The sequence below is a fragment of the Hemibagrus wyckioides genome, linkage group LG11, assembly GCF_019097595.1.
Source record: "Hemibagrus wyckioides isolate EC202008001 linkage group LG11, SWU_Hwy_1.0, whole genome shotgun sequence".
Taxonomy (NCBI): domain Eukaryota; kingdom Metazoa; phylum Chordata; class Actinopteri; order Siluriformes; family Bagridae; genus Hemibagrus; species Hemibagrus wyckioides.
This window is the reverse complement of record NC_080720.1, coordinates 32,006,045-32,029,432: the sequence shown is the minus strand read 5'-3', so window position 1 is coordinate 32,029,432 and position 23,388 is coordinate 32,006,045. Positions and strand designations below refer to the sequence as shown.

Sequence of the window (23,388 nt, the reverse complement as noted above, 5' to 3'; positions counted from 1 at the left end):
TTCTCCATTGTTCATTGTTTTCTTGTTATTGGACAAGCTCACAGATGACACACCTCCGCTGGTATTTTCTTGCTTATATAAATAAAAGGAGTTAATGAGTCGATTATGGACTAATTGAGGAGCCATGGTGAAACCCCGTGTAGACGGATGTGGGAATGAGTCTCGTGAGCCCGGATGTCGGCGGCGCACGGTGGATTTTTATCAGTGTAATAACTCCAAGATGTTAAACACTGTCTTTTGTTGCGCGGGTCCCAGATGTGCTCGCCTGCTGTGTGTTCACGTCTCTGTCTAATCATCCACCCATCCCACCGAAGACGTGTCGGTATTTTACCTCAAAGCAACAAACCGTCGGTATTAAAAAGTCTGTGTGTGTTGCGTTCTGGGAAAATGAGCTCTTTAAAAGGAAAGTTTTGTGTTTGAACGTTCCAGAACTCTCCACAATGTCACAGCAACCTCCTCTAAGGGGTGTGAAAACTTTTGCTCACTGCAGCTGCCTTCTGCTGAGGTTCCATAAATCACTGTGGCAGTGCTGTAATTAAAGGAGAAGGAAGGAAGCTAGGAACAGAGATGTAAAGTGGGGGGGGGGGCAAACATGCTATGCTCCATTTCAAACCCTTTTATATTTTATCTTTGATGACTTCCTGCTTCTCGTGCAGTCGACAGGAAGTGTTCCCTGGCCCCCCCTAAACAGCGACAAAAGATGACCTCATTTTTTCTCACAACAGATAAGGTTTATTACACATTAATAGGGTTTATTACAGTTTAATAAGGTTTATTACAGGTTTATAAGGTTTTTTACACATTAATAAGGTTTATTACAGGTTCATAAGGTTTTTTACACATTAATAAGGTTTATTACTGGTTAATAAGGTTTATTACTGGTTAATAAGGTTCATTACAGGTACATAAGGTTTATTACAGGTCCATAAGGTTTATTACAGTTTAATAAGGTTTATGACTGGTTAATAAGGTTTATGACTGGTTAATAAGGTTTATTCTAGGTTAATAAGGTTTATTACTGGTTAATAAGGTTTATTACTGGTTAATAAGGTTTATTACTGGTTAATAAGGTTCATTACAGGTACATAAGGTTTATTACAGGTCCATAAGGTTTATTACAGTTTAATAAGGTTTATGACTGGTTAATAAGGTTTATGACTGGTTAATAAGGTTTATTCTAGGTTAATAAGGTTTATTACAGTTTAATAAGGTTTATTACTGGTTAATAAGGTTTATTACTGGTTAATAAGGTTTATTACTGGTTAATAAGGTTCATTACAGGTACATAAGGTTTATTACAGGTCCATAAGGTTTATTACAGTTTAATAAGGTTTATGACTGGTTAATAAGGTTTATGACTGGTTAATAAGGTTTATGACTGGTTAATAAGGTTTATTCTAGGTTAATAAGGTTTATTCTAGGTTAATAAGGTTTATTACAGTTTAATAAGGTTTATTCTAGGTTAATAAGGTTTATTCTAGGTTAATAAGGTTTATTACAGTTTAATAAGGTTTATGACTGGTTAATAAGGTTTATTCTAGGTTAATAAGGTTTATTACAGGTTTTCTGTAAGGAGAAGTTTATTTATTGTTTACAGAAGGAGTGTCCAGTGTCGGCTCTTTGTAACAGTGAAGACCTTTTCCAGCATCTCCTGGACAGGCCAGTTTGTGGTTTTTCAGTAACGTGAAAAAAGCAGTTTATTTATTTTCAAGAGAGAAAAATGAGGTGAGGAAGAGTGACTTTTTACATCTGCTATAACGCAAGTGAGAACAGGAACTAACTTGTCTCACAGACATTAAACTGTAGATGTCATGTTTTCATGTCATGTTTTCTTTAATCAGTGCAGTTTAAAATATACAAATTGTTAAGAAGAATAAAATTGTTAAAAATAATCCACTCTGCTTCATTACACCACACTTCTTCTTGTTGATCTTTCGGCTGCTCCCTATGTGTGAGGCACAACAACCTGGTACAGGTTTTACTCCAGATACCCTTCCTGACGCAACCCTCCCATTTTATCCGGGCTTGGGACTGGCACTGCATCCAGTGGCTGGGGTTTAAGCATTGGCTGGGAATCGGACCTGGGCCTTCTCGTATGGTAGGCGAGAACCCTACCACTGAGCCACCAGAGCGCCAGCATAACCCACTGGTGTTGATTATTTCCCTTTAATTTCATTCCACCAAAGGTCCTTAGTTTGCTAGTTTTTTTGTTTCATTTCTTTTTTTGTCTGATCAGTTGTTTCTATTTTATTATAATCAGTTTATATCTATTTTTATTGTTTTAGCACCATCATAAGAAGGGATCACCCCCCCCCCCCAACATCTCTTCCTATATTAGCTAAGATAAGCATCTTGCTCAGTTGTCTCCATCTAAAATGGAGCTTTTTATTTGGAAGTCTTTCATGTATTAAAAAACCCCGGGTCACAAGTCGTGGGTAGTCGTGTCTCGGAAATCCTGGACACTGTCCAGACTCTGAGTGCTGCCCAAGTCTGAGGGAGAGCTGTGCGAATTTCAGAACGGTCACGGCCAGAACGTTTCGACAGAATCCGAAATTTGTTCCTAGCGACGACGCGAGGTCACTCGGGCTAGAACCAGTCACAGGAAGCTTTTCTCGATTTGTCAGCACCTATTTCACCGCAGCAAGCCTCCAAACCCTGATTTCCACCACGTATGAATGATTTATAGCTGGATAAATATTTAATCGTGGCTGAACGAGGCAGCAGGGGCAGTGAAGTGGAGGGAAAATATAGAACTGTCTGCTGCATTATGATCGCAGGCGTAAAGAACAGAAACCTCCGACACGTTTCTAATCTACTTCTGTAATCACTTAAACAGTTCATTACTTTTATAATACGCTCATGTCTAACAGCATGTACTGGGGTAGATTAGTGGTTAAAGTGTTGGACTACTGTTCAGAAGGTTGTGAGTTCAAATCCCAAGTCCATCAAGCTGCTGCTGCTGGGTCACTGTGAAAGGCCACTTCGACCATCAATTGCTCATTTGTATAAAATGCCGTAAGTTGCTCAGGATACCAGATGGTGTAAATGATTACATTTTTTTGTAAGTCCTTCTCAGAAACGTTTACACAACATATGCAATTGTACAGATTGTAAAAACCTTCGTATCCTGAGGTTGTGCACATTTACACAAGTAAACTCTGCATAATTGTTAGTTAACTCTGTTAGCTAACCCTGTAAAAGATGGAGGAGGAGCTGGTGGGTGTGTGTTTATACCTTTTATGGAGTATTGTGGGCGTGGCTAAGTGTAAAAATGCGTTTCTAATATTCCAGAAGTAAAAAATCAACAATAATAAGTGTGATGATGTTGAATCTGCACCACGCTGGAAGTGTGTACATGGTTACGTTCTGAGGCAACGGCACTGCAAATACTGTACTGTATGTCGTCTGGACGCTGCACGGTCCAGAGTTTCTGTAGGAGCTGAAACTGACAGCCATTTGGTGCAACATTTAACTTCTTAAGATCTCCTCTCACACAATCGCTGACACGTACGAGCTTCTAGAAGTGTAAGAAGGGATAAGTGTTCAGACTTCACAACTCTCTCTCTCTCTCTCTCTCTCTCTCTCTCTCTCTCTCTCTCACACACACACACACACACGCTCTCACACTCTGCTATTTCTTTTCTGTGTGAAGTTTGGAAGGTCTGAGCTTTTAGAGGTGGGCTACACTCCTGGCCCACACACACGCTGTTTCTTTTTCCACAGTTTAATGAAAAGCAGTAGGTATTTAGAATCCATTTCAAAGTATTAGGCCCCGGACCACAGGAAAGAGCTGCTTTTTTGGCGCTCGGAATCATACAAAGTTGTTCTCAGATTTCCCCTGAGGAAAAATAATAAGAAAAAAGAAAGAAAGAAAGTCGAAGCCGAGTCTGGTCCTGGCAGCGCGTGCGTCTCTTTTCGCTGTGGGTTTAACTGGCTGGAGAGAAAAGTGCCACTGGTAACGATGGCTGTAATGAGATTTTTTACGAGGCTGAAGACGTAGTGCCTGAAACCGAGCTGTACCCGAAACTGGACCGCTCACAAACATGGAAAAAAAACATTTTGGGGAAAAATAAAACACTAAGAAGGGACAGATGGACATTGGAGTTGTGATGATGATGATGATGATGTGGTGTATTGATGGGTGTGTATTTTGTGTGTGTTGTTCTGCTGACTTGCTGGATTGCACAATTAAATTCCCACAATGCCTCAGGGTCATTAAAGGCCACGTCAGCTTATTTTCATGACCGTTCAGTTGCATAATAATTTTACGTTCAGCTGCTCACAGACGCAGCAACTACAGCCGCGTCGTTCCTGCTCGCTCGGATTCTTTCCACGTGAACGACCGTGATGTGGCCTTCATTTAGCGCCTCGCTACAGTGTCACGCCTTTTTCTTAAATCGAAGCAAATAAACACGCTTGCACACACCGCTTCATTTCTGACTCGTGACTGGTTTAGTAAATAAATAAATAAATGATTGCTGTGGAAACAATTTTTTCGGTTGTCAGTCATTGTGTGACGTGACGTTTCCATCCGAACGAGGATTCACGTTTCTCTTCAGTGTCATGTATTTTACAGAGGCACTAATCTGCCAAATTGGCATAAAAAATAAAAGCCTGCTCTTTGTGCATTAACCCCCTCCCTCTGTCTCTGTCTGTTGCTGAAGCGTGATAGGGCAAAGACAAACACCACTGATTCATTCCTGATAATCGTTCACATCCCCTCTGTCTTTTATTTCTTCCCAGGCACTGAGTCCTTTAGCCCCAGGTTCCACCACAAGGCTCTGGAGGGAGGGCTCACGGTTCCAGGTGACGTGGGAAGCGGCCCCTTGCCGGTGCAGCCCTACCCCACTGAGGATGTCCTGAGGCTGGGTTTGTCCAGAGGAGTGTCCATGTCTCTGCCGTCCTCTCCGATGCTTCCTCCCCGACAGCCATACATGCTGCCTCTCAGACCCAGCACCAAGTCTCCAGGTACCACTACACTACCACTACCACTACACTACACTACCATCACCACTACCACTACACTACACTACCACTACACTACCACTACACTATCATCACCACTACACTACACTACACTACCACTACACTACTACCACTACACTACCACTACACTACACTACACTATCACTACACTACCACTACCACTACACTATCATCACCACTACCACTACACTACCATCACCACTACCACTACCACTACACTATCATCACCACTACCACTACACTACCATCACCACTACCACTACACTATCACTACACTACAACTACCACTACACTACACTATCACTACACTAACACTACCACTACACTACCACTACACTACCATCACCACTACCATCACCACTACCATCACCACTACCACTACACTACACTACCACTACCACTACACTACACTACCACTACACTACCACTACACTATCATCACCACTACACTACACTACCACTACACTACCATCACCACTACCACTACACTACCACTACACTATCACTACACTATCATCACCACTACCACTACACTACACTACCACTACACTACCATCACCACTACACTACCACTACCACTACACTATCATCACCACTACACTACACTACCACTACACTACCATCACCACTACCACTACACTACCACTACACTACCACTACACTACCATCACCACTACCACTACACTACCACTACACTACCACTACACTACACTACCACTACACTACACTACCACTACACTACCATCACCACTACCACTACACTACCACTACCACTACACTATCATCACCACTACACTACACTACCACTACACTACCATCACCACTACCACTGCACTACCACTACACTACCACTACACTACCACTACACTACCATCACCACTACCACTACACTACCACTACACTACCATCACCACTACACTACACTACCACTACACTACCACTACCACTACACTACACTACACTACACTACCACTACACTACCACTACCACTACCACTACACTATCATCACCACTACACTACACTACACTACCACTACACTACCATCACCACTACCACTGCACTACCACTACACTACCACTACACTACCACTACACTACCATCACCACTACCACTACACTACCACTACACTACCATCACCACTACCACTACACTACCACTACACTACCACTACCACTACACTACACTATCATCACCACTACACTACACTACACTACCACTACACTACCACTACCACTACACTATCATCACCACTACACTACACTACCACTACACTATCATCACCACTACCACTACACTACACTACCACTACACTACCATCACCACTACCACTACACTACACTACCACTACCACTACACTATCATCACCACTACACTACACTACACTACCACTACACTACCATCACCACTACCACTACACTACACTACCACTACACTACCATCACCACTACCACTACACTACCATCACCACTACCACTACACTACACTACCACTACCACTACACTATCATCACCACTACACTACACTACACTACCACTACACTACCATCACCACTACCACTACACTACACTACCACTACACTACCATCACCACTACCACTACGCTACCATCACCACTACCACTACACTACCATCACCACTACCACTACACTACCATCACCACTACCACTACACTACCACTACACTACCATCACCACTACCACTACACTACACTACCACTACACTACCATCACCACTACCACTACACTACACTACCACTACACTACCATCACCACTACACTACCATCACCACTACCATCACCACTACCACTACACTACACTACCATCACCACTACCACTAGACTACCATCACCACTACCACTACACTACACTACCACTACACTACCATCACCACTACCACTACACTACCATCACCACTACCACTACGCTACCATCACCACTACCACTACACTACACTACCACTACACTACCATCACCACTACCACTACACTACCACTACACTACCATCACCACTACCACTACACTACCACTACACTACCATCACCACTACCACTACACTACCATCACCACTACCACTACACTACACTACCACTACACTACCATCACCACTACCACTACACTACACTACCATCACCACTACCACTACACTACACTACCACTACACTACCATCACCACTACCACTACGCTACCATCACCACTACCACTACACTACACTACCACTACACTACCACTACACTACCATCACCACTACCACTACACTACCACTACACTACCATCACCACTACCACTACACTACCACTACACTACCATCACCACTACCACTACACTACCACTACACTACCATCACCACTACCACTACACTACACTACCACTACACTACCATCACCACTACCACTACACTACCATCACCACTACCACTACACTACACTACCACTACACTACCATCACCACTACCACTACACTACACTACCATCACCACTACCACTACACTACACTACCACTACACTACCATCACCACTACACTACCATCACCACTACCACTACACTACACTACCATCACCACTACCACTAGACTACCATCACCACTACCACTACACTACACTACCATCACCACTACCACTAGACTACCATCACCACTACCACTAGACTACCATCACCACTACATTACCATCGCCACTACACTACTAATATCACTACACTACCATCACCACTACTACTACACTACACTACCACTACACTACCATCACCACTACACTACCATCACCACTACCACTACACTACCATCACCACTACCACTACACTACACTACCACTACACTACCATCACCACTACACTATCATCACCACTACCACTACACTACACTACCACTATCATCACCACTACCACTAGACTACCATCACCACTACCACTGCACTACCACTAGACTACCATCACCACTACACTACCATCACCACTGCACTACCATCACCACTAACACTACACTACCATCGCCACTACACTACTAATATCACTACACTACCATCACCACCACTACACTACCATCACCACCACTACCTCTAACCTACCATCACTAATACCACTAGCACTACACTACCCCTGCACTACCTCCTCTGCTGAACACACACTTCATCATTGTTTACATGGCTGTACTTGCTAAGCTCGTCTGTATTTTACTGTAGTAGCACAGCGCCATCTGTTGGTCATGGTTTATAAATTCAGAGTGATGACGCTGTGGTTGTGTCTCTTATCTCTTAAGCTCGATAAAGCTTAAGCTTTTTGTTTTTATTACCTTTTCATGCAGCTGATGTACCAAACCTAACCAGTTCAGCCTAAGCATTTATAGGTATTGATTTGTTGCCATCGCGACACCTCACCTGGAAAACCTATTTAAGTTTCTCTGCCTTTTTAGTTAAATGGAATGTCAGGTATTCAGCAAGCCTGTGTGTGTGTGTGTGTGTGTGTGTGTGTGTAAAAAGGTTTAAAGGGTTTAAAATGGTTTATATAAGTTTATTACAGGTTTATAAGTCTTTCATTTCTGAACTGGTAGTGCTCCTCGAGGAATTTCTCAGCGCTCGTCCTGATGTTTCAGATCGTTCCTTTAAGCGATGTTCTGCCACACATGTTCTTCCTCTTCAAACCCCCCACCCAGTAGCAGTAGCAGTACAATCCTCGGACCCTGACCTGTTGGAATGGAATGTTTTTGAAGGAGGTTATAAAGCACTTTCTGGATTAACACGGGGGTAGCTCAAGTGGTTAAGGCTCTGGGTTGTTGAAAGGAGGATCGGGGTTCAAGCCCCAGTACTGCTAAGCTGCCACTGTTGGGCAACCTGGTAAGGGGCCTGGTTAGTCAGCCATGATACAGGGCCCCTGTTCTGACCCTGCTCTCTATCACTGTATTATGGCTGACCCTGCACTCTGACCGGAAGATCGAGGTTCAAGCCCTAGTACTGCCAAGCTGCCACTGTTGGGCCCTTGGACCTGTATCATGGCTGACCGGATGATCAGAAGCTGCCACTGATGGGCCTTTAAGCAAATCCAGGGGCACTGCATCATGGCTCTGACCCCAACCCTCCAAGGATGGGATACGCCAAGAAAGAATTTCACTGTGCAGTAATGTATATGTGACGAATAAAGACAACTTAACCTAAATTCTTCTGTAAAAGTAAAACATAAATTTTCAGTGAAAAGCCCGCCAGTACCATGACTGACCACCGTGTGGCCTCAGCTCACAGGTTAAGAGCCACAGCACTTTCTGTGGAACGGTTCTTCCAGATTAGACGCTCAGACACACGCTGATGCCTTCATCCTGCTGCTCTGATCTATTAAATAATTTTCCCTGATACACAGCTGACATTCCTCACTCCTGATTCATGCTATCTTGTTTTTACAGGTGTGTGTGAATGAGTGTGTGTGTGTGTGTATGTGAGAATGTGTGTATGCGAGAGTGAGTGAGTGTGTGTGAGAGAATGTGTGTGTATGTATGTTTGAGAGTGTGTGAGTATGTGAGAATGTGTGTATGCGAGAGTGAGTGTGTGTGAGAGAATGTGTGTGTGTGTGTATGTATGTTTGAGAGTGTGTGAGTATGTGCGTCGTTTGTGTGTGTGTGTGTGTGCATGTGTGTGTTGTGTGAGTAAAATTCATGCTATCTTGTTTTTACAGGTGTGTGTGTGTGCTTCAAAGGCATTCTGGCTTTGAACCTTCGTGATGGGACTTACTTAGAGAGAACACACACACATGTACACACACACACACACACACACACACACACAGTGTGATGAATAGCTATCTGCGGGTTAGGAATTAAATGGATTGAGGAGGACAGTACCAGCATGAGGAACTATTTAAAGTGCGTAAATCAATTACAGCCACATGATCATGGTCCGAATCTGTTCGGGAGTACAGCAGAGCCAACTACACACACACACACACACACACACACACACGCTCACCAAAGACTCGGATCACCCACCTTAAAACTCCATCTGGAAAGATTTAACTTGGCAATATCTCTCTCTCTCTCTCTCTCTCTCCCAACTCCTCCCTTTCTATCATTTCTCCTCCTCTTCTCTTCAGCTGCTGTCTGGTTAATCTTGTGTGTGTGTGTGTGTGCATGCAGGTTCTGTCAGGAAGCCTAAGCATGCCGAGAGCTCCCGTGTTCCTGTGGATGCGGTCAGCTGGTGCCTGAGGAGCGAGGAGGACTCCGGTGAGCACTTCCTCTTTCTCTTTTCACAAGCCGAACCTTCTGTGTGTATAAACCTCTGTGTGTATAAACCTCTGTGTGTATAAACCTCTGTGTGTATAAACCTCTGTGTGTATAAACCTCTGTGTGTATAAACCTCTGTGTGTATAAACCTCTGTCATCGTGGAGATGGAGTGAGGCGATTCCACTCCAGAGAGAATCCCAGTGCCTTAATAAGAGAGACTTTTTCATATTTGGGAAAGAAAATAAACACAAAGTGAGTAAGCAGTCTAGGACAGAGTGATACTGTATCCATGGTTACATGAAGATGACCAGCTCACTGTGATGTTGATGTTTTGAATGTTTCATGTTAAAAGAGAGAGATGGAGGGGTGGAGTGATGGAGGGGTGGAGGAAATAAAGTTTCTGTTTCTAACTCTTAAATCTCACTGTATGATGTAGAGTATAAGATTAAAGACTTTTTGGATTGTCTGTCTGTCTCTCATGCGCTCTCTCTCTGTCTCTCATGCTCTCTCTCTGTCTCTCATGCTCTCTGTCTGTCTCTCATGCGCTCTCTCTCTGTCTCTCATGCTCTCTCTCTGTCTCTCATGCGCTCTCTCTCTGTCTCTCATGCTCTCTCTCTGTCTCTCATGCGCTCTCTCTCTGTCTCTCATGCGCTCTCTCTCTGTCTCTCATGCTCTCTCTCTGTCTCTCATGCTCTCTGTCTGTCTCTCATGCGCTCTCTCTCTGTCTCTCATGCTCTCTCTCTGTCTCTCATGCACTCTCTCTCTGTCTCTCATGCTCTCTCTCTGTCTCTCATGCGCTCTCTCTCTGTCTCTCATGCGCTCTCTCTCTGTCTCTCATGCTCTCTCTCTGTCTCTCATGCGCTCTTTCTCTGTCTCTCATGCGCTCTTTCTCTGTCTCTCATGCTCTCTCTCTGTCTCTCATGCGCTCTCTCTCTGTCTCTCATGCTCTCTGTCTGTCTCTCATGCTCTCTCTCTGTCTCTCATGCGCTCTCTCTCTGTCTCTCATGCTCTCTCTCTGTCTCTCATGCTCTCTGTCTGTCTCTCATGCTCTCTGTTTCTCATTCTTTGTCTGTCTCTCATGCTCTCTGTCTGTCTCTCATGCGCTCTCTCTGTCTCTCATGCTCTCTGTCTGTCTCTCATGCTCTCTGTCTGTCTCTCATGCTCTCTGTTTCTCATTCTTTGTCTGTCTCTCATACTCTCTGTCTGTCTCTCATGCTCTCTGTCTGTCTCTCATGCTCTCTGTCTGTCTCTCATGCTCTCTGTCTGTCTCTCATGCTCTCTGTCTGTCTGTCTCTCATGCTCATCTGTCTGTCTCTCTCTCTCATGCTCTCTCTGTCTGTCTCTCATGCTCTCTGTCTGTCTCTCATGCTCTGTCTGTCTCTCATGCTCTCTGTCTGTCTCTCATGCTCTCTGTCTGTCTCTCATGCTCTCTGTCTGTTTCTCATGCTCTGTCTGTCTCTCATGCTCTCTGTATGTCTCTCATGCTCTCTGTCTGTCTCTCATGCTCATCTGTCTGTCTCTCTCTCTCATGTGCTCTCTGTCTGTCTCTCTCTCTCATGCTCTCTGTCTGTCTCTCATGTTCTCTCTGTCTGTCTCTCATGCTCTCTGTCTGTCTCTCTCTCTCATGCTCTCTCTGTCTGTCTCTCATGCTCTCTGTCTGTCTCTCATGCTCTCTGTCTGTCTCTCATGCTCTCTGTTTCTCATTCTTTGTCTGTGTCTCATACTCTGTCTGTCTCTCATGCTCTCTGTCTCTCTCTCTCATGCTCTCTCTGTCTGTCTCTCATGCTCTCCGTCTGTCTCTCATGCTCTCTGTTTCTCATTCTTTGTCTGTCTGTCATACTCTGTCTGTCTCTCATGCTCTCTGTTTCTCATTCTTTGTCTGTCTCTCATACTCTCTGTCTGTCTCTCATGCTCTCTGTCTGTCTCTCATGCTCTCTGTCTGTCTCTCATGCTCTCTGTCTGTCTCTCATGCTCTCTGTCTGTCTGTCTCTCATGCTCATCTGTCTGTCTCTCTCTCTCATGCTCTCTCTGTCTGTCTCTCATGCTCTCTGTCTGTCTCTCATGCTCTCTGTCTGTCTCTCATGCTCTCTGTCTGTCTCTCATGCTCTGTCTGTCTCTCATGCTCTGTCTGTCTCTCATGCTCTGTCTGTCTCTCATGCTCTCTGTCTGTCTCTCATGCTCATCTGTCTGTCTCTCTCTCTCATGTGCTCTCTGTCTGTCTCTCTCTCTCATGCTCTCTGTCTGTCTCTCATGCTCATCTGTCTGTCTCTCTCTCTCATGTTCTCTCTGTCTGTCTCTCATGCTCTCTGTCTGTCTCTCTCTCTCATGCTCTCTCTGTCTGTCTCTCATGCTCTCTGTCTGTCTCTCATGCTCTCTGTTTCTCATTCTTTGTCTGTGTCTCATACTCTGTCTGTCTCTCATGCTCTCTGTCTGTCTCTCATGCTCATCTGTCTGTCTCTCTCTCTCATGCTCTCTCTGTCTGTCTCTCATGCTCTCCGTCTGTCTCTCATGCTCTCTGTTTCTCATTCTTTGTCTGTCTGTCATACTCTGTCTGTCTCTCATGCTCTCTGTTTCTCATTCTTTGTCTGTCTCTCATACTCTCTGTCTGTCTCTCATGCTCTCTGTCTGTCTCTCATGCTCTCTGTCTGTCTCTCATGCTCTCTGTCTGTCTCTCATGCTCTCTGTCTGTCTCTCATGCTCTCTGTCTGTCTGTCTCTCATGCTCATCTGTCTGTCTCTCTCTCTCATGCGCTCTCTGTCTGTCTCTCATGCTCTCTGTCTGTCTCTCATGCTCTCTGTCTGTCTCTCATGCTCTCTGTCTGTCTCTCATGCTCTCTGTCTGTCTCTCATGCTCTCTGTCTGTTTCTCATGCTCTCTGTCTGTCTCTCATGCTCTGTCTGTCTCTCATGCTCTCTGTCTGTCTCTCATGCTCTCTGTCTGTCTCTCATGCTCTCTGTCTGTCTCTCATGCTCTGTCTGTTTCTCATGCTCTCTGTCTGTCTCTCATGCTCTCTGTTTCTCATTCTTTGTCTGTCTCTCATACTCTGTCTGTCTCTCATACTCTGTCTGTCTCTCATGCTCTCTGTATGTCTCTCATGCTCTCTGTCTGTCTCTCATGCTCATCTGTCTGTCTCTCTCTCTCATGCTCTCTCTGTCTGTCTCTCATGCTCATCTGTCTGTCTCTCTCTCTCATGCTCTCTCTGTCTGTCTCTCATGCTCTCTGTCTGTTTCTCATGTTCTCTGTCTGTCTCTCATGCTCTCTTTCTCTCATGCTCTCTGTCTGTCTCTCATGCTCTCTGTCTGTCTCTCATTGCTCATCTGTCTCTCTCTCTCTCATGCTCTCTGTCTCTCAGGCTCTCTGTCTCACATGCTCTCTCTCTGTCTCTCAGGCTCTGTCTGTCTCTCATGCTCTCTGTCTGTCTCTCATGCTCTCTGTCTGTCTCTCATGCTCTCTGTCTGTTTCTCATGCTCTCTGTCTGTCTCTCATGCTCTGTCTGTCTCTCATGCTCTCTGTCTGTCTCTCATGCTCTCTGTCTGTCTCTCATGCTCATCTGTCTGTCTCTCTCTCTCATGCGCTCTCTGTCTGTCTCTCATGCTCTCTGTCTGTCTCTCATGCTCTCTGTCTGTCTCTCATGCTCTCTGTCTGTCTCTCATGCTCTCTGTCTGTTTCTCATGCTCTCTGTCTGTCTCTCATGCTCTCTGTCTGTCTCTCATGCTCTCTGTCTGTCTCTCATGCTCTCTGTCTGTTTCTCATGCTCTGTCTGTTTCTCATGCTCTCTGTCTGTCTCTCATGCTCTCTGTTTCTCATTCTTTGTCTGTCTCTCATACTCTGTCTGTCTCTCATACTCTGTCTGTCTCTCATGCTCTCTGTATGTCTCTCATGCTCTCTGTCTGTCTCTCATGCTCATCTGTCTGTCTCTCTCTCTCATGCTCTCTCTGTCTGTCTCTCATGCTCATCTGTCTGTCTCTCTCTCTCATGCTCTCTCTGTCTGTCTCTCATGCTCTCTGTCTGTTTCTCATGTTCTCTGTCTGTCTCTCATGCTCTCTTTCTCTCATGCTCTCTGTCTGTCTCTCATGCTCTCTGTCTGTCTCTCATTGCTCATCCGTCTCTCTCTCTCTCATGCTCTCTGTCTCACATGCTCTCTCTCTGTCTCTCAGGCTCTGTCTGTCTCTCATGTTCTCTGTCTGTTTCTCATGCTCCCTGTTTCTCATGCTCTCTGTTTGTTTGTCTCTCTTTCTCCTGCTCTCTCTCTCTGTCTGTCTGTCTGACATGCTCTCTGACTGTCTCTCATGCTCTCTGTCTGTCTGACATGCTCTCTGTCTGTCTGTCTGTCTGTCTCTCTCTCTCTTTCTCTCTCTCACTTGTTTCGTCTCATACAATCTTCTATTATTTGTGTATAAACTTAGATGGAAACAGGGGCAGCAGATCTTGTGTGTGTGTGTGTGTGTGTGTGCGTGCCACACCTGTAACCAGTGACCCTCAGAATTCCTTAAAAACACACACACACACACAGGTTGAGACATGTGTTCTTGTCTTTAAGTCTCTCCTATCTGTAAGCGTGATGTTGTTCTTGGACTCGCTCTTCGGACGTTCTATTTCAGGAGCTCTAGCCCATGCTCTGCCCTTTCATAAAATTACACACCATCCTTCATAAGCCGGCGTATTCCGCCTGTCATTTCCCAATATTCAACATCGACCTGATTTGGGCTCCTCGGGTGACTCCAGAGCGCTCAAACTCACTCTTTATTTCCTCCGTTCTTTTATTTGAATGATTAGGAGAGGATTTCTTTAACCAGACTCAGGACACGCTCTCGGTCACCATGGTGACCTCCACAGGTCAAAGGCCAACAATTATCGGATACATATTTATTCCGAGGTTTCCCGAGTGCACGGAAATCCACTGTGTGATGTCATAAGTCATCTTCCTGCTTTCCAGCACTTCTGCTGGATTGAAGGATGTCTCAGTAGAGACGCACAAACCGATAATAATCAACTAATCACGATCGTGTGAAGACGTGATGACCGATCCCTGTGCCTGATTGGTCAGGAGATGTTGATTAGATTTTCTATAAGTGCAGCTCTGAGATTAGTGCCAGCGCTTTAATGAGATTTAAAAAAAATCTTATTTAACAGAGACAAACGTCTGATCATGTGAACGGTGTGAATCCGAGACCGTGTGACCGGACTGCTGCCTGTGTGTCCAGTCTGATTCTCTTCAGTTCCGCTTAAATGACATTTAAATCACAGGAACATTTTATTTATTTTTTTCTTCAAATGCCAGACCTCGCTGTTCTCTTCTCATGTTCTTTTACTATAAATAGCTGCTGATTTGTTCAGTTATGAATGGCTTTGACTTTGCTGCATGATTCAGCTTCTTTAATGAAACCTTATCGAATTTTAGAATTGTTTTGTGTCCTGAACGTGTGCAATTGACCAAAACATTGTCTGACTTTTCTAACAGGCCATAAATGACACCAGGAGGATGAACTGACAGAATCATGCACCGCTTTCCCTACAGTCACCATGGCTCATACTTCAGATACAGGCTAATACTCTGAAGACTTCTTTAAAGAAGATTACCTAGCCCATCAGCAGCAGTAAAGCTCCAGTCCTGTGCTATAATGCTTGGAAATCCTGGTTAATTCTAGTTAACTAGGTTAAACAGGTCTAATAACTAGACTTTATCCAGTCCTGATAAACTGTCACATGGGTCTGATGATGCTCCCATGAAGTAAAAATAAAACTCACACTGAACTCTGACAAAATGTGATGGAGTAACCGACTGTGGGGTTAATCGTGGGGTTAATTGTGGGGTAGGTTGATGTGGGGAAGATCAGTGTGGGGTATTTGAGTGTGGGGTATTTTTCTCAGTAGGAGAAAGAAATCAGATGGAATGTTTGGTGTCTCTGGTGTTGCAGCTTCTGGATCTGCTGTACAGTGGTTTTGATGGTCATTGTTCAGAGGTTCTTTCTAGATGCTTCCTTCCACCATCCAGACCCGGTGTTCAGTCTGTAGGTGTAGTGCAGTAGATGCCCCGGTTTGAGAAAGAGTTCTTAATGCCCCAACAATGTGGCGTTGTGTTCCACTGACAATTATACTGACAGTGTTATGAAGGTCAGTGGGGAGTTGTGAAGGTCAGTGGGGAGTTGTGAAGGTCAGTGGGGAGTTGTTGGACGAGTCCTAAATGACACAATGCTTTGATAGAAAGAAAAAAAACCCCTAAAATTAAAATCCAAACATTCACTAGTATAACCAATCTGTCGCCATGGCAACGCTCAGTGTCATTTAGCTCGGGGCAATGACCGGCATTTTCCCTCTCTTTCTCTCTCTCTCTCTCTCTCTCTCTCTCTCTCTCTCTCTCTTCTGTCCTCTTCACCTCGTCCCGATGATTCAGTCCTAACGAGCGCTGATCATTTATGCAGTGGCGTTCCTTCATCACGCTCCCGCTAAAGCCTTCTGAAATTCCTCATTAATGCTAACACTGCTCTCAGCGTTGCAGCGATTGTTCCTCCTGACGCTCTGCGCATGTTTCTACCATCAGATGCAAAAAATAACCCTGGGATTGACAAGCCTGTAATTTACTTGTCATATTCAGAGGAAAAGTTACTGTTACTGTAAAACGGCAGCGTCGGTCCAGCAGGCGCGGACCGAGAGCGTTCCTTTAAAGCGTCCAAAGCTAACGGAGAGCGGATTAATGACAGGAGGGCAGTTTTATGCTAACGTATGTAGATGTGAACGTACACAGAGTCTGAGTTATAGTAGATTTTTACTGGTTGCTCTTTTTTTTCCTAACACGTCATGTTTGTTAAATATGAAGTGAGGAAAGAAAGAAAGAAAGAAAGAAAGAAAGAAAGAAAGAAAGAAAGAACATCAGCTTGGTATTGTTTCTATTTTTAACTGGTATCTGAGGCATTCTGCGATTACGCCACTTCAGGGACATGTGCTAACCATCAGCAGGTTGGAGAGATGGAGAGAGAGATGGAGAGAGATTGACAGAGAGATGGAAATAGATGGACAGGGAGAGGGACAGGGAGATGGACGGAGAGATGGACAGAGAGATGGAGAGAGAAATGGAGAGAGATTGACAGAAAGATTGAAATAGTCGGACAGAGAGATGGACAGGGAGATGGATAGAGAGATGGTCAGAGATTGACAGAGATGGAAATAGATGAAGGAAATGGAAAGAGAGATGGAGAGAGATAGACAGAGAGATGGAAATAGATGGAGAGATGAAGAGAGAGATGGACTTAGAGATGGAGAGAGAGATGGAGAGAGATAGACAGAGAGATGGAAATAGATTGAGAGAGAGATGGAGAGAAATGGATGGAGAGATTTAGAGAGTGATTGACAGAGAGGTGGACGTAGGAATGGAGAGAGATTGACAGAGAGATAGAAATAGATGGAGAGAGATTGACGGAGAGATGGAAATAGATGGAGAGAGATTGACAGAGAGATGGAAATGGATGGACAGAGAGGTGGACAGAGAGATGGAGAGACATATTGACAGAGATGAAGAGAGAGAGAGATGGACAGGGAGATTGACAGAGATTTATTTAGAGATGGACAGAGATTTATGGAGGGATGGACAGGGAGATGGACAGAGATTTATGGAGAGATGGACAGGGAGATGGACAGAGATTTATGGAGAGATGGACAGAGAGATGGACAGATTTACGGAGAGATGGACAGAGAGATGAGAGTAAGCTGGCAGAAGAAACAGACTAGCAGTGAGTCTGTGAGTTATAGATAATTTTTTTCTTCAGTGAGATGTTGGGATGGTGAGGAGACTTCAGGTCCAGTTCATCCCAAAGGTGGTCAGTCAGAGTTAGGGCTCTGTGCAGGACACTCCGGTTCCTCCACTTTCTTCCACCTTCACCTCCACACCATGTTCTCATGAAGCTCTGTGCACAGTGGCATTGTTGTGCTGGAAGTGATGTCGTGATGGTTTAGTTTGTGATGGTCAGACCAGGATGATGATGGTCAGACCAGGATGATGATGGTCAGACCAGGATGATGATGGTCAGACCAGGATGATGGAATTCTCTTCTTGCAGAAACATGACGGACCTCATTGCTCCATTTAGAGAAGCCGCAGTGTTCAGACACACACACACACACAGGTTCTTCTCCAGAGCATCTCATGCTCTTTACAGCATTCGTGACATGACAGGAGAACCGTGGTCCTGTTAGCAAGCGGGTAGCGTTAGCTCTTCTCCTGGACGCGGATACTGTGATAACAGATGTCCCTGCATGCTTCCAGACTGCCGTTTTCTCGTTTTTTTTTCCCTCGCTCTCTCAGATTTATCCTTCCACTTTATTACTTTATCCTCCTTCCTTCTGTCTCTCATGGATTCATCCTTCATTCCATATTTCAAAAATCTTCATGGTCACCTTTGAAGACTGATGGGTTTCTTTTTCTTTTTAAAGAATTAGATTTTGTCTTCTCCTTTTTTTTGTGTGAGAAGGAGTGAGCGAGGGCATGACGTGGAGCGAGTGAGCGAGGGATGGAGGGGGGGGGTGACAGGAGCAGATTTTGATCATGCAAATAGATTGCAGTGTTAAGAAGAGGAAGAGTGAAGATGAACAGGATGGACGGATTAAAAAATCTAATAAAGAGATAAAGACTGCTTATATAGGACACGTGAAATACACCTAGTGTGTCTGTAGTCGAGTTTGGCGTGCGGATAGGAACTAGCTCGGCGTACACGCGCAATCTGAGCAGGAGGCTCGGGCTCTCTGGGAGGTCTGTCTTCTTTGGCAGGCGTAGACAAACGAGAGAAAGTGGACATCTGCAGAGAGCTGGCACTCGTACGTTGCCCTCGCGCTCTAAATACATTCACGGGTTTTAATTCAGCTAGCCGGTCTGCCGGACGTCACGTCCGGTTCGGGTTAAGTGAAGCAACAGAAAAGCTCTACAGAGATCCATAAGCCTGGAGTCATGGCCAGGTGGGAGGGGCATACTGTCACTCCCCTGTCAATCACATGGACACCGGCCAATCCTGGGTGTCTGTGAGGTCATGTATACGGAAGAGGGCTGATTTCCTCACAGTGTTTAAAAGATCCATTGAGTAACTGAGGCTAACAAGTCGTCTCCTCCAGTTTAAATCGATTTATTTCTTATTACAGTGTAATAAAGGATGTATTACTCATTATTAGCCGTTTTTATAAAAACCTTCTGTAATGTTAGGATTATTAACTGCGCATTAATCCCTGGAGGAGTACATGCTGTTGTCCTGAGATCAGATTTTACTCTCAGTGTAAATCTCAGCAAATCTGCCCAACTGCATCAATAAATGAAGACGTGAGGAGGTGTGAACAGCCTGAGTGATGGGATGGATGTCCGTGACGAGAGGGGACAGAGAGATGGACAGAGAGGAATAGAGGGAGAAGGGAGAGAGTATTGGAAAAAGACAGGAAGACAGAAGTCAAAGAAATCGTGAGACACACAGAAAGAGCGAGAGAGAGAGCGTGATGAGAGAGAGACATGGAGAGAGGGACAGACTAATAGTGAGATGTTCAGTGAGGCAGTTAAAATGAGAGTGATGGACAGAGAGAGTTGGAAAAGGAGGACAGACTAAAAGTGAGACATGCATAGTGAGATGGAGAGATGGACAGAGAGGTGGAAAGAGATGGAGAGAGAGATGGAAAGAGATAGAGAGAGAGATGGAAAGAGTTGGATGGAGAGATAGAAAGAGATAGAGAGAGAGATAGGCAGAGAGATGGAAATAGATGGAGAGAGATGGAAAGGAAGATGGACAGGGAGATAGAGAGAGAGATGGACAGAGAGATGGAGAGAGATAGACAGAGAGATGGAAATAGATGGAGAGAGAGAGATAGAAAGAGATAGATGGAGAGATGGAGAAGGAAGATGGATAGGGAGATGGACAGAGAGGTGGACAGGGAGATAAAGAGAGATGGACAGGGAGATGAGAGGAAGATGACGAGAGGAACAGTATCATGGAAGCACACACAGCTGTTGCACAGCCGACATGCAACCAGTGTGGTGTTATTGTGTGTGTGTGTGAGCGAGAGAGAGAGAGAGACAGAGAGAGTGTCTGTGTGTGTGTGAGAGAGAGAGAGAGAGAGAGAGAGAGAGAGAGAGAGTGTGTGTGTGTGTGTGAGAGAGAGAGAGAGAGAGAGAGAGAGTGTGTGTGTGTGTGTGTGTGTGAGAGAGAGAGAGAGAGAGAGAGACAGAGAGAGAGAGAGAGAGAGTGTGTGTGTGTGTGTGTGAGAGAGAGAGAGAGAGAGAGACAGAGAGAGAGAGAGAGTGTGTGTGTGTGTGTGTGTAAGTGACTGCAGCGAACCAGAATACGGCTCATTCACATTCAGAGCCCGTCCTCTCATCGTGAGGGAAGAAAACACACATACACACACACACACACACACACACACACACACACACACACAGGGGTGATCTAGGTACATAGTCAGTGTAGCTTCTACATCTTTAATCCAGCTGGACGAACGGAACGGAGATAGAGGGAGAGCGAGGGAGAAGAGAGGGAGGGAGGGAGGGAGGGTGTGCCGGTTTAGGGAGACCAGAAAGTGAGGAGAGAGAGAGAGAGAGAGAGAGGAAGGAAGGCTCTGTGATCGAGGGAGTGATTGTGAGAGAAACAGAGAGAGGAGAGGAGCTCCAGTAGCTGTGGGGATCTCGGTAAGTCGGGACGCTGCAGAGAATTCTAATAGAAATATTACAATGTAGTGTGTGTGTGTGTGTGTGTGTGTGTGTGTGTGTGCAGTCGCTGTCTCTAGTACCTGTAACTTGTAGCGTAGTAACTGTGAGTGCAATCATCACTCTACCTTTTTGCGTGTGTGTGTGTGTGTGTGTGTGACAGATCCTCTTTTGCCAGCCAAGTCTGGCTCCTCCCCTGCTGCTCAGGAACTGATGACACGGCTGGGTTTCCTACTGGGAGACGCCATCCCCGCCTCATCGCACACCGCCATGGAGGAGAGAAACCAGGTACACATGTGTACACACACACACACACAGACACAAACTCATTCAGCTTTTCACCTGTGGCACGATTCAGCCTCAGAGTGAACACACCGAGCTGATTTATAACTTTGCTGTTGTTAAGTTTTAACATGTGAATGTTTTCTCACAGCGAGTTTTTACGTCACTGGATCAGAAATGCGATGTGACACACACGGTCATAGTGACATGACACACACCGTCATAGTGACATGACACACACCGTCATAGTGACATGACACACACGGTCATAGCTACGTGACACACACCGTCATTACGTCATAATGTTTATTTAAGCATTCACACATTCAACTTTATACGTGGTTCGGGGAATTTTTTTCACATTAGTTATGAGTTACAGTCTCGTAATCAGCGTAGCACTCAGACTGGCTCTTTTATGGTTTCGTGTGTGTGTGTGTGTGTGTGAGAGGGATCTAAATCAGTGCTAAGAGGCTTATATTGCATTTTATGGATCAATGTGCCCAAGAAAAAAACCCCAAAAAACGCTCGCGGTTATTCCTGGCTCCTGTGTCATGCTGCAAAATCTTTCCCCTGAATATCCACATTCTGATTATTTATACACATGGACTCTGACTCTGCCCTTTTCTGAGCACAACTTCTTTTACTAAAAATGCTCCACACTTTTCATAAATCTCATAAAATAGCTACATCTCTGACTTGTTTTTTTTTTTCGCCACTAGTCGAATGAGACGCATTTGCATATTAATGACCGCATCGTGTGTTTGTGTTTGGCCCGGGTATTGTGTCGTGAATCATCTGTTGATACACCGTGCTGATGTATAGGCTGTTTATTAACGAGCACGGCGCGGAAGAATCGTTATCCATGCTCAGATTTGCGCACAGGAAAGATTTCGGCGGCGTGCGCGACTAGCACAGATTGTCTTCATAAAGATGAAAGATGCCGGAACGGGTGGAGGAACCATCACGGAGCAGGTGCATCACTCTCCATCTGACTGGGCGAAGGGCATTTAGCTGTTGGGGAGGGATGAGTGTGTGTGTGTGTGTGTGTGTGTGTGTGTGTGTGTGTGTGTAAAAGAGAGAGGGATTGTGTGTTTGTGTACACAGTATGAGTGCACGTTTGAAGTGGGTGGAGAGATGAGAGTCCTTCATCAGTGGACTGCTGGCAGGCGGCTGTTCTCAGGAGACCAGAGCTCCAGTACACTGATTACACACACACACACACACAAAACCCATCACTCTGACCTATATAGAGATAGGCACAGAGAGAGGACAGAACTGGATCTAGGGCTAGATCTTCTGCGGATGAGAACAAGGGGAACGTTTCTTATTTAGCACACCCACATCTCTCCTCACCGTGTGACAAGGCAGGAGGAGCTCTCTCGTGTTGATGCCGGCGCTCTCAGGTGATTCCAGCACATCTGGACGCTGTTAAATGCAGGTATGGAGTCGGATTTAGAGACCATTACTGAAACTGCTTTCCGAAGGGATGTGCTGTACATGGTGTACATTCTGTAGAGCGAATATTCACGTGTAATCACACCAATCGCCTTCTAACGTACAAGTAATCAAAAAAGAATAAATGCCCGGGGGGAAAAAGCAACTACTGACCCTATGACCTTTCTGACACCAGATGTTTCGATCAGAGCAGTGAGAGGTGAAGTGAATAAGACTGATGATCTCCTCATCATGGCACCTGTTAGTGGGTGGGATATATTAGGCAGCAAGTCAACATTTTGTCCTCAAAGTTGATGTTAGAAGCAGGAAAAATGGACAAGTGTAAGGATTTGAGCAAGTTTGACCAAAAGGGCCAAATTGTGATGGCAGATAGACCACTGGATCAGAGCATCTCCAAAACTGCAGCTCTTGTGGGGTGTTCCCAGTCTGCAGTGGTCAGTATCTATCAAAAGTGTTCCAAGGAAGGAACAGTGGTGAACCGGTGACGGTCATGGGCGGTCAAGGCTCATTGGGGAGTGAAGACTGGCCCGTGTGATCCGATCCAACAGACGAGCTACTGTTGCTCAGATTGCTGAAGGAGTTAATGCTGGTTCTGATAGAAAGGTGTCAGGATACACAATGCAGGACGGGTCAGGGCTGTTTATTCAGCTACATGAACATTCTTTTAGGGCTGGTTTATGCAACATCATGCGTTCATGCAGTTCTAGGCAAAATGAATTTTTTTATGCTTAAGCTGTCAGTCCATCCATTTTTCAGCCTGATTTATAAATGTTGTCAGTTTCATTTGTTGGCT

General features: G+C 45.1%; 1 protein-coding gene across 7 annotated transcripts in view; it reads left to right on the top strand.

The window, feature by feature from the left end:
- Positions 1 to 23,388, top strand: part of tanc1a (tetratricopeptide repeat, ankyrin repeat and coiled-coil containing 1a) — a 73,304-nt gene that overhangs the window by 25,547 nt on the left and 24,369 nt on the right. For 6 of the 7 annotated variants that reach the window (XM_058402137.1, XM_058402134.1, XM_058402136.1 and 3 more), the window contains 3 exons: positions 4,744 to 4,968; positions 10,101 to 10,187; positions 21,022 to 21,146. In XM_058402137.1, coding sequence (XP_058258120.1) covers positions 4,744 to 4,968; positions 10,101 to 10,187; positions 21,022 to 21,146 — 437 coding nt within the window. Of the gene's footprint in view, positions 1 to 4,743; positions 4,969 to 10,100; positions 10,188 to 20,704; positions 20,841 to 21,021; positions 21,147 to 23,388 lie in introns of those variants that run through there. The other variant, XM_058402140.1, reaches the window with a different exon arrangement.